The sequence below is a fragment of the Pelophylax lessonae genome (assembly GCF_965119305.1).
Source record: "Pelophylax lessonae genome assembly, chromosome: 2".
In the NCBI taxonomy this organism is placed as follows: domain Eukaryota; kingdom Metazoa; phylum Chordata; class Amphibia; order Anura; family Ranidae; genus Pelophylax; species Pelophylax lessonae.
Window position 1 is genome coordinate 673,443,050 of NC_138769.1, and position 12,715 is coordinate 673,455,764.

General features: G+C 42.3%; 1 protein-coding gene across 1 annotated transcript; it reads right to left on the reverse strand.

Annotated features, from left to right (window-relative positions):
- Positions 1-989: 989 nt before the first annotated feature.
- Positions 990-9,635, reverse strand: LOC309546743 (indolethylamine N-methyltransferase-like; the record flags this gene model as incomplete). The annotated part of the gene is made up of 3 exons (XM_082246438.1): positions 990-1,413; positions 5,621-5,828; positions 9,488-9,635. The coding sequence occupies 3 exons, from the start codon at positions 9,633-9,635 to the stop codon at positions 990-992; spliced, it is 780 nt and encodes a 259-aa protein (XP_082102564.1).
- Positions 9,636-12,715: the final 3,080 nt, after the last annotated feature.

The following is a 12,715-nucleotide window of genomic DNA, read 5'->3' on the forward strand; positions in this document are numbered from 1 at the left end:
TGGATTACAAGCATGTTTCATGGAATGAATTATGTTCACAATCCAAGGTTTTACTATACCTCCCTTTCCTGCCGAGCAGATTACAAAAAAGCTCCCTCATTGCAAATCTAATTTCAGCTTTCTGCAGCCATGCAAAAGCTCTATAACTCTTCAGATAGGGCCTAATTCAATTCTCTGGCTATTTGTATATGCTTTCCTATAGTTGTTTAATCCTTTAGGTTATGTTTTTAGAGAAATATTTGCTTACATTTAGGTATATTTTAGTGCCGGTTCACACTGATCTGATTTGGACCCCGACTTGTCAGCATGACAAGTCGCGGTCCGTTGCGCTCCCATTGTTCGGTACAGGAACGGTTCTAATAGGAGCGACACAAGTCGCTCCGACTTAGAAAAAGGTTCCTGTACTACTTCGGGGCGACCTGGAGCGACTTGCATAGACATTCATTTTATGAAGTCCGTGCAAGTCGTGCCGAAGTCTCGCTGCACGCGACTTCACAGGTTGCCCCCTAAGTCGTGCCGCTGCAGTGTGAACCGGCACATAGTGTTGCATAGGGTATTGTATAAAAAAAAAGATATGCAGAGCTATTTGGTTTGCGAAACTGCATGTACAATCATTCTGTGTGAATGCTGGCAAAAATCGAATGTTATTTGGCTTGGTTTTCTCTCCATTTAGGATGTTTTTCACTCATAAGATTACTGTGAATAAGAGTATAACTTTATTATATAGACTAAATGGAGCTGAATATCATAGCAAATAAGTATTTATTTCCTATGAACATCAGCTCCATCTAGTGGTTGTAATGTTGTATTTTCCAAAATACGCTATTCCTATGAATAAAGAACATTCGACCTGAAGAGGAAACAGTTTCTAGTCTGAAACGTTTCCAGTCCAGTTTCCAGTCTAGTTACGATTTTGCCAGCATTCTCACAGAACAAATGTATATGCAGTTTCAGAAGACACATTTTGTTTTTTTAAATAAATGCACCCCTTATTTTTTTTTTACTGCAACAACAAAGAGTACGTGTGATTGGTCACACAAATGACTTCTCATAGCAGACTGGTACTGCTCAGAATGGATGATGGAAAAGCCTGCCTCCATGATCGATTTTATCACAAAGTCGCTATCCACAGACAGAACAGAGTACTTGTGGCAGTCGATCTTGTAGAAGGTCATGTTAAGGGGGACAAACATGACAAGGTGACCTCGGATAACCAGGAGTGACCCCACCTTACTCAAGTTAGCAGTGTAAGTCTCACGATCTTTGCTAACAGACTCCAGGTAGAAAGAAGAGAACACACAGTTCACAGGATTCAGTACCGCTGGCTCCACAGGGTTGTCTTTGGAGAAATCACATTTTAAGACTTGTGTAATGGCTTTTCTCAATTTTTCCTCCTCCTCTTCCCATGTATTCCTGCAAAAGGTAAAGTAGATCTAAACTTCAACTTTAGGACATTTAGTTTGCTAAAGCACTGTGTATTAAAAACAATTATGTTTTTTTTTTTTATCATAAAAAACAATTTTCACCATTTTTGCATTTTTTGTTGCATTTCAGCAGCCTCTTTTAACTACTTCCTGTCTACATGCATACACTCCAGCATCAACTGAATGGAATTTCAGGGTAAAGAGGAAGTAAACTCTCCCTTTTCTTTTTCCCTCCAAGGTAAATGCACAATTTGCTAGTATGCATTGCATACTAGCACATTATGTGAAACTTACCTGCAACGAAGTCTGAATTGTCCCTGCTGGAGGCCACATCTATCTTCGCCCGTCTTCCTTCCGTGTCTGTGGACTTGAGCTGTATTACCAGCCAGAGCAGCGTGACGTCGCTCCCGCACATGCGCACGGGAGCAGCCGGTCACGGCTCTGAGGAAACGGTACGGGCGGCCGTTCCTTTGGAGTGCATGATGTCATCGGCTGTATTCAATGTAAATATCTACTAAACAGTGCAAGTTTAGAAGATATTTAGAGCACCTATAGGTAAGCCTTATTATAGGCTTTCCTATAGGTAAAAGTCATCAAAGTGGGTTTACGACCACTTTAACCACTTGCCGACTGCCGCACGACTATTTATATCTGCAGTCAGCCCCTCACAGGCAGAGCGACGTAGGGCTACGTCGCTAGCCTGTAAGGGTTTTGGGAGCGAGCGAGTGAGCGAGCGAGCGCGCGCCGCCGGATGCGCGCTCCCGCTCGGTCACGGACCCCCTCGCGCGTGTGCCCAGCGGACCCGATGTCCGCCGGGCACTCGCGATCGTCTGTGACAGCGGGAGAAAGGCAGGCGGCTAGTGTAAACAAAGCCGCCTGTCAGTTCTCCCTGTGTAAGAATGGTGATCAAACGGTTCTACTATGTAGGACCATTGATCACTGTTCTTACACATCAAGCCACAGCCAATCACAGTTAGAAACACGCCCCTAGGACACACTTAACCCCTCCCTCTCCAATACAGTTAACTCCTTCACAGCCAGTGTCATTTTTATAGTAACAGTGCATATGTATAGCACTGATTACTGTAGTAATGTCACTTATAACCCCAAAAGGGTCAAAAATGTCAGTCAAGGATCCGATCTGTCCGCCCCAATGTCGCAGTCCCGCAAAAAAAATCGCAGATCGCCGCCATTACGCGTTAAAAAAAAAACAACAAAAATGACAAAAATCTTCCCCTTTGTTAGTAAACGCAATAACTTTTGCGCAAACCAATCAAAATACGCTTTTTGCGATTTTTTTTTACCAAATATATGGTAAAAAAAAATTGGCCTAAAATGTTAAAAAAATTTGATGTTTACATTTTTTTGGGGGAATTTCATATAAAGAAATGTGAAAAATATTGTTATTTTTGCAAAATTGTTGCTCTTTTTTGTTTATAGCGCATGATCAAAAAATCGCACAGGTGATCAAATACCACCAAAAGAAAGCTCTGTTTGTGGGAAAAAAAGGACGAAAAATTTGTTTAGGTACAGCGCCGCACGACCGCGCAATTGTCCATTAAAGTCACGCAGTGCCGAATCGCAAAATAGGCCCTGGTCAGGAGGGGGTAAAATCTTCCGGGGCTTAAGTGGTTAAGCTTCCTGCTAGTGACACTGGTGGACCATGTCTGCACAATGTTTGTCAATACACTCCAAGAGGTGCATGCGGCAGAATGACAATGCAGGAGCACAGTTGAGAGACAGTTACCATCCCATAACAGGAAGTACCAGAATAAAGACCTTCATGGCAGGATCGGCAAATCTTATTTAAATAAAAGCTGTACATTTTAAAAGATTGAAAACAGTTTTTCAAAATACATTAACATAATAATTCTTAGTAATTTGTCTTAAAGCCTCATTCACATGGGTGTATCTACAGTGAGGGAAAAAGTATTTGATCCCCTGCTGATTTTGTACGTTTGCCCACTGACAAAGAAATGATCAGTCTATAATTTTAATGGTAGGTTTATTTTAACAGTGAGAGACAGAATAACCACAAAAATATCCAGAAAAAAATGCATTTCAAAAAAGTTATTAATTGATTTGCATTTTAATGAGTGAAATAATTATTTGATCCCCTATCAATCAGCAAGATTTCTGGCTCCCAGATGTCTTCTATACAGGTAACAAGCGGAGATTAGGAGCACTCCCTTAAAGGGAGTGCTCCTAATCTCAGCTTGTTACCTGTATAAAAGACGTGTCTACAGAAGCAATTACTCATTTGGATTCCAATCTATCCACCATGGCCAAGACCAAAGAGCTGTCCAAGGATTTCAGGGACATGATTGTATACCTACACAAGGCTGGAATGGGCTACAAGACCATCGCCAAGCAGCTTGATGAGAGGGTGACAACAGTTGGTGTGATTATTCGCAAATGGAAGAAAAACAAAATAACTGTCAATCTCCCTCGGTCCTGGGGCTCCATGCAAGATCTCACCTCGTGGAGTTTCAATGATCATGAGAAAGGTGGGGAATCAGCCCAGAACTACACGAGATAATCTTTTCAATGATCTCAAGGCAGCTGGGACCATAGTCACCAAGAAAACAATTGGTAACACACTGCACCGCGAAGGACTGAAATCCTACACAGGTCCCCCTGCTCAAGAAAGCACATGCACAGGTCCGTCTGAAGTTTGCTAATAAACATCTGAATGATTCAGAGGAGAACTGGATGATAGTGTTGTGGTCAGATGAGACAAAAATCGAGTTATTTGGCATCAACTCAACTTGTCATGTTTGGAGGAGGAGGAATTCTGCCTATGACCCCATGAACACCATCACCACCGTCAAACATTGAGGTGGAAACATTATACTTTGGGGGTATTTTTCTGCTAAGGGGACAGGACAACTTCACCTCATCAAAGGGACGATGGATAGGGCCATGTACCATTAAATTGTGGGTGAGATCCTCCTTCCCTCAGCCAGGGCATTGAAAATGTGTCGTGGATGGGTATTCCAGCATGACAATGACCCAAAACACACAGCCAAGGCAACAAAGGAGTGGATCAAGAAGAAGCACATTAAGGTCCTGGAGTGGCCTAGTCAGTCTCCAGACCTTAATCCCACAGAAAATATGTGGAGGGAGATGAAGGTTTAAGTTACCAAACATCAGCCTCAAAATTTTAATGACTTGGAGAGGATCTGCAAAAAGGAGTGGGAGAAAATCCCTCCTGAGATGTGTGCAGACCCCCCCAAGGCTCTGTTCTATCAGGAGATGGTTTGGGGACTGTGGGAGACAGGAATGATGAAATAAGACAGGATCAAACAGCCTTTTTTACACAATGCAGAGGATTAACCACTTAGGTTCCACAGTGAGTATAACAAGCATGCTTTACTGCATATACAGACTGGTTTTCACTGGGGGTATAGTAACTCTTTAACTACTTGCCTATTGGGTCAATTCTGACACTTCTCATATATTTGTAAAATCAACATATTTTAGAACCCCCAAACAGTATATATATATATATTTTCAAGCAGAGGCCCTAGAGGATAAAATGGTGGGCGCTGCAACTTTTTTATATGCACAGCGGTTTTGCAAACACACATTTTTTGGAAAAAATAAAAGATGATGTTATGCCGAGTAAATAGATACCTAACAAGTCATGCTTAAAAAATTGCGTACATTCGTGGAAAGGCGCAAAACTATGGTACCTAAAAAAACTCCATAGGCAGCGTTTTTAAAGACTTACAGTTTACCATTTTAGAGTTACACAGGAGGTCTGGTGCCAGAATCACTGCTTTCACTCCATTTACATATGCATGTGGGATTTACATATGTTTTGTTTGCATTTGCTTGTGAGCACCGGGGGGGGGGGGGGGGGGCTGTATGCACTTACATTTTTTTTATTTTATTTTACACTGTCCCTTTATTTATTTATTTTTATCAACTCTATTGCTATCACAAGGGATGAACAATATCCTTTGTGATAACATGGGTCGTGACAGGTCCTCTTTATGGAGAGATCTGGGGTCTATTAGACTCCAGATCTCTCCTCTGGCCTCCAATGCAGATATGATATGACATTCACCCAACGTAGCCAGTTTCGATCTCATGATCTAAAGGGGCTTGTAGACACAAGAGTTAAAAGTTTGATAAAATGACAATGTTAGGTTGGCAGTTATAGATATAAAACAAAGGTTATCAGATCTTACCTTTCCCCCTTTTGCACACTTATAAGCTTGGCTGCATGAGACCAGTGAACAGCGTCCGGGTCATTTTTCAGCCATCTCTTTATTTCGGATATACTGGCATCCGCTGAATCCAATACAATGATCTCCTTGAAGTAATCAGTAAAAACAAACAAATGGGCAAGGGTCGGGCCAGCGACTAAGTCAATCATTGAGCCTCCCTTCAGAATACCTGCAATCGGTGATATGAATATTTGTGAAAACAGAGCATTTGTTTTGTTCAGTTTTAGACGATTCAATAAATTAGCAAACTGTAAATGCCATCCAGGAAAATACAGTATTCTTTGGGTGATCATTTCAGGGGTAAAGGAAAGGGAATTTGTACATCCTGTATATTATTGTATTTTATTTTGTATGTATTACACACTACACTCATTGTGCACACGGCGCTAATATTGTTTTCATTACGTGTTTGCATTCTTTGGAGTCCTGATTAGAATTAGCCTGCACATGTTACGCCCCTTCTTACCATAAAAGTACAATTGTTATATTGATGTAATACCTACATAATCATGTGTATAAAAGCCTTCAATTGCTTTAAATAAAACAGAACAGTTATTTTGGAAAGATGCGGAGTGTAACTTTTGTGTCTGTTCCCTACTGCAGTAGTTATTAATTTGGAGCCACTAATCAATATGAGGATAGGAGTTGCCTATTTATAAAATATCCAGAACACAGGGCTATTAGGATTCTGCCCATCTGTATGGCACAGTTACCCCTACCCATCCTCCCCCCGTACTGTGCTGAGCAGGGTTGTTATTTATCCAAAAATGTGACAAATGATCAATATCTGTTAAAAAAAAAAAAAAGCCACCCACAGTCAGCCATATGTTTATTCGATTGATTCTCATTATATTTACATTGCTTTTTCAACACTGAATGTTTTTTTATGCTATGCCGCACCCTATGGAGTGATGGATCTCACCACACAGCACCGACGTTACCACAATGCAGTTCTGTGACTGGGCCCTAACCGGCTGTGTTTAACCACTTCAGCCCCAGAAGGTTTTACCCCCTTAATGACCAGGCCATTTTTTGCGATACGGCACTGCGTTACTTTAACTGACAGTTGTGCAGTCATGAGACACTGTATTTAAATAAAATCGATGTCCTTTTTTCTCTATAAATAGAGCTTTCTTTTGGTGGTATTTGATCGCCTCTGCGTTTTTTATTTTTCGCGCTATAAACAAAAAAAGAGCCACAATTTTGAAAAAAAAAACAAACAATTGTTTTTCTTTTCTGCTATAAAACACATCCAGTAAAAAATCTAATTTATTCATCAATTTAGGCTAATATAAATTCTGCTACATATTTTTGGAAAAAAAAAAATCCCAATAAGCATATATTGATTGGTTTGTGCAAAAGTTATCACGTCTACAAACTATGTGATATTTTTATGGCATTTTTATTTATTTATTTATTTTTTATTAGTAATGGTGGCGATCAGCAATTTTTAGCAGGATTGCGACCGTGCAGTCGAAAAATCGGACACCTAACTGACACTTTTGACACTTTTTTGGGGACTACTGACATTTTAATACAGTGATCAGTGCTAAAAATATGCATGGTTACGATACTAATGACACTGGCAGGGAAGGGGTTAACACCAGGGGTAAACAAAGGGTTAAATGTGTCCCTAGGGGGTGCTTGCTACCTGTGGGGGAGATGCTCTGACTGGAGGAAGACAGAGATCTGTGACCCTGCTTAGCAGGAACACAAGATCCCTATCTTCTCCCCTGTCAGAATGGTGATCTGCCTTGTTTTCTTAGGCAGACCGCCACTCTGCCTCTCTCGGGAAGGATTGTGGGTGGCCGGTGGAGAATGGGTCCACCTAGTGGCTACTGCACAAAAACATGTACAGGTACGTGATTTCACATGATAGAGCCAGGGCCGTCTTTAATATTGATTGGACCCTGGACAAATATTTTTTTGGGCCCTCCCAAATCCACTTATCAATTATTTGCAGGCAGTGGGGGCTCAAGGGGCAGCTGCTTTGGGCCCCACAGCAATGACTGGGCCCAGGGCAGCTGCTCCTTTTGCCCTGTGTTAAAGATGGCCCTGGATAGAGCCACTTTGCCGCAGTAACGAGATCCACCCACTCAGCAGGCTCTATGGGCTGTCAGGTGTAAATGGACTGCTTGTCCGTTTCCATCTGACTGTCATCTGATCCGATCCACCAGACAGATAGATGGGGAATGGATTCCCACCTGTCTGTTTTTAGCGAACAAGATTGCATCGAATGTTGGCAGGTGTTAATGGACTCATATGTGTTCACATCTGCTGCTCCATAGAGAGCAGTGGATGGTCCGATTGATTGGGTCCACCTGAAAAACTAACAGGCAGACCTCATCGGTCCGTCGGTGTGGAAGGGGCCTAAGAGAATGTTTCCTCCCCCTGCTCCACCAATCACTCTCCTTTCCTGCTCTGCCTCACTCTGAGCTCCCATTGTATATCATCTTGTGAGTGAGTACAGGCAGGGTGGTGTCTGTTCTTAGGGTTCTGTACAAATTAGAAAACCAAAGTTCCTGCGCTTGAGAGAAATGAGTGCAGCATTTTTTATTGGTATTATTTATGACTTTTATTTAACCGCTTTACCACTGCTCACTGTGCTGCTACTGCAGCACAGTGGCTCGCTATTGTCTGGTGACGTAGGTCTACGTCACCAGACATTCCCCTCTCTCGGCGGCGTGCGCCGCTGCTCTTCCCCGATCGTCTGGGAATCTAGTTTTGAGATCCGCCCGCCTGTGTAAACAGAGCGGGCGGATCTCCTAAGTGACAGGCAGGGTCAGATTTCAGGGTTCAGCATAGCTGAACCTGCGATCTGTCCCTGTGTCACTCAGTCACCTCCCCCCACACACGTCAGTAAGCACCAGGCATACATTAACCCCTCCCTCTCCAATAAAATTAACCTCTTCCCTCCCAGTGTCATTTTTACAGTAACAGTGCATATGTATAGCACTGATTACTGTAGAAATGTCACTGGTACCCCCAAAAGTGTCAAAAATGTCAGTCAAGGGTCCGATCTGTCTGCCGCAATGTCGCAGTCCCGCAAAAAAAATCGCAGATCGCCACCATTACGCGTTTAAAAAAAACCCACCAAAAATGACAGAAATCTTTCCCTTAGTTAGTAAACGCAATAACTTTTGCGCAAACCAATCAAAATACGCTTATTGTGATTTTTTTTACCAAACATATGTAGCAGAAAACAAATTGGCCAAAAATTTAAAAAAAAATTGGTTTTTACATTTTTTTGGGGGGGAATTTCATATAAAAAAATGTTAAAAATGTTGTTTTTTCAAAATAAATGCTCTTTTTTTGTTTATAGCGCAAAAAGTAAAAATCGCACAGGTGATCAAATACCACCAAAAGAAAGCTCTGTTTGTGGGAAAAAAAGGACGCAAATTTCGTTTGGTTACGGCGTCGCACGACAATTGTCAGTTGAAGTCGCACAGCGCCGAATCGCAAAAAGTGGCCTGGACGTAAGACAGCAAAATGATCCGGTGGTAAAGTGGTTAATGAGTTGCATTTACTTGCATTTGTGGTGCGATCTAGTAAGTTTACATGCAAAAAAATGCATGCTGTCTTTTTTTTTTAGATGCACCACATTTGTGTAAACTTAGCTCATTAGAATCCATTTCTTTTCCTTGCAGATGTAATAGTACTACATTTAAAAGCATGCGCGACCACATCTGGTGTAAATGAGCCCTTAGCCAGCTGGAAACCATTGTCATCATTTAATGCGATCTTGATACAGTACACCATCTGTCCCACAAGGAGAGCGAGATACTATGCAAGGTGCTGATGATGGAAATAAAATTATTTTGAACATACCGGAGCTAAATGTCCTTGTCAGCATCCGACCTGGCTGTATCACCAAAGCATCAATAAACTCTTTATTTTCAGGATCATTATATGTGTCCATAAGTGCTATAGGGTCATATAGATCATCGTGGTAATCCTTGTGTGATGAGCTGTCCATATCAGATTTCCTAAATGAAGAAGACACAATTTAATAGTAAAAAAAATGGGCCCTCACTTTAAAGGGTAACTCCACTTTCGTGGGGAAAAAAATAGCAAATAAAGAAAAAAATAATATAACGTATACAATTGTGACACAAGTCATATTTTAATTGAATATTATTAAAAGTTACCTTTCCTTTTCAATCTGCAGCTATGAAATTTTCTGAAAATGCAATGCAATATGGTTATCTGGAGCTGTTCTGTACACAGAATGTATACTGACCACACCCCAGAAACATCATTTCCTGCTTGTGTGATTGGCTCACTGATTTTCCGATATGTTTACACAAATACAAGTCAGATTTCAGGCATCCCCTGCAATTTCATTTTTAGTGAGATACTTCAAACAGGAACACATCTAAAGGGATGCAGGCCCAGCAGATTTCCTCATTAGTGCTCTGCAGGTGCACAGCTGCTTGATAATTATGAAACCACATCTATTTGACTCACTCAGCTCAGAGGAACAAACATTGATTATTCAGATTAACAAAAGGTAGGAATCTGCAACGGTTGTTATAATCCTTCTGATGTACATACAGTATCTCACGATAGTGACTACAACCCTCACATTTTTGTAAATATTTTATTATAACTTTTCATGTGACAACACTGAAGAAATGACACTTTGCTACAATGTAAAGTAGTGAGTGTACAGCTTGTATAACAGTGTAAATTTGCTGTCCCCTCAAAATAACTCAACACACAGCCATTAATGTCTAAACCGCTGGCAACAAAAGTGAGTACACCCCTAAGTGAAAATGTCCAAATTAGGGACAATTAGTCATTTTTCCTCCCTGATGTCATGTGACTCATTAGTGTTACAAGATCTTGGTGTGAATGAGGAGCAGGTGTAGTAAATTTGATGTTATTACTCTCACTTTCTCATGCTGGTCACTGGAAGTTCAGCATGGCACCTCATGGCAAAGAACTCTCTGAGGATCTGAAAAAATGAATTGTTGCTCTACATAAAGAGAGCCTAGGCTATAAGAAGACCCTGAAACTGAGCTGCAGCATGGAAACCATAACCATACAGCGATTTAACAGGACAGGTTCCACTCAGAGCAGCCCTCGCCATGGTCCACCAAAGGGGTTGAGTGCAGGTGTTCAGCGTCATATCCAGAGGTTGTCTTTGGGAAATAGACGTATGAATGCTGCCAGCATTGCTACAGAGGTTGAAGGGGTGGGGGGTCAGCCTGTCAGTGCTCAGACCATACACCGCACACTGCATCAAATTGGTCTGTATAGCTGTTGTTCCATAAGGAAGCCTCTTCTAAAGATGATGCACAAGAAAGCCCACAAACAGTTTGCTGAAGACAAGCAGACTAAAGGCATGGATTACTGGAACCATGTCCTGTGGTCTAATGAGACCAAGATAAACTTATTTGGTTCAGATGGTGTCAAGTGTGTGTGGTGGCAACCAGGTGAGGAATACAAAGACAAGTGTGTCTTGCCTAAAGTCATGCATGGTGGTGGGAGTGTCATGGTCTGAGGCTGCATGAGTGCTGCCGACACTGGGGAGCAACAGTTCATTGAGGGAACCATGAATGCCAACATGTACTGTGACATACTGAAGCAAAGCATGATCCCCTCCCTTCAGAGACTAGCTGCAGGGCAGTATTCCAACATGATAATGACCCCAAACACACCTTCAAGACAACCACTGCCTTGCTAAAGAAGCTGAGGGTAAAAGTGATGGACTGGCCAAGCATGTCTCAAGACCTAAACCCTATTGAGCATCTGTGGAGCATCCTAAAACATAAGGTGGAGGAGCACAAGGCCTCTAACACCAGCCAGCTTCGTGATGTCGTCATGGAGGAGTGGAAGAGGACTTCGTGGCAACCTGTGAAGCTCTGGTGAACTCTGTGCCAAAGAGGGTTAAGGTAGTGCTTGAAAATAATGGTGGCCACACAAAATATTGGCACCTTGGGCTTGGGCCCAATTTGGACATGTTCACTAAAGGATGTACTCACTTTTGTTGCCAGCGGTTTAGACATTAATAGCTGTGAGTTGAGTTTTTTTGAGGGGACAGCAAATGTACAATGTTAGGCCCCTTTCACACAGCGGACCATTCAGATCCACCTGTCTGTTTTTTTGGCGGATCTGAACGGATGTCCCATGCATCTCTATGGGGCATCGGATGTCAGCGGAGACATGTCCGCTGACATTCGATCCGATCCGTTAAATCTGGATGGATGAAAACCCTATTTTCCATCCGTCCAGTGGATGGGATCGGATGGGATTGGATGAGAACGGACAGACGGTCCATTCCCATCCTATTCCCCCATAGAGGACAGTGAGGACCTGACAGCTCTGTCTCTGCACAAAGGGTGGAGACAGAGCAGCCATCTGCCTGCTCAGTGGGGGATCAGCGGATTGATCGCTGCCTGAGAAAAACGGAATTCGCCGACTGACTGTTACACTTTAATGGATAAGTTCACCTTTTTGGGCAGAATTTCAGTTTTTATAATAAATTAGAAGCCTGGCCCAGCCATCACAAAGTGCCTTTCTCTCACTCACCTTATCCACTTTAGGTTTAAAATCCTGCCAGTTTATTTAAATTTTTAGATGTATTCAGAGAAACCAGTAAGGCCCCTTTGACACAAGGGTTTCATCAGTTCAGCCATGTTTTTTTCAAAGAAAAAATGGATAAAGTTTACAACATTTTTTTAAATCTTCCAGATAGAATCCATAAAGCAGTGTTCCATTTAGGAAAAAAATAAATAAAAGTCAGCAGCTACAAATACTGGCCAGCATTAGACCTCATTAGCACACCTTCACCCATCAACTACGTTTTCACAACACTCCTGGCATTCCTCTACACGTGCATTTGCCTGACTTCTCCAGGGCCCCTTGAGGTGGGCTCAAGTTATTAAATTCCCTGGGGCCTCATGCAGCCCAAGGGCAGGGACTGACTGGCAACTTTCAGCCAAGGGGACAAATACAAACCAGAGGCCCATGGTGCAGCGGCTCGGCTCACCTCCCATTCTCTCTCCTCCCAGGCCTCCTCCGAACCCCCATTCCAGGCTGAAACTCCGCTCC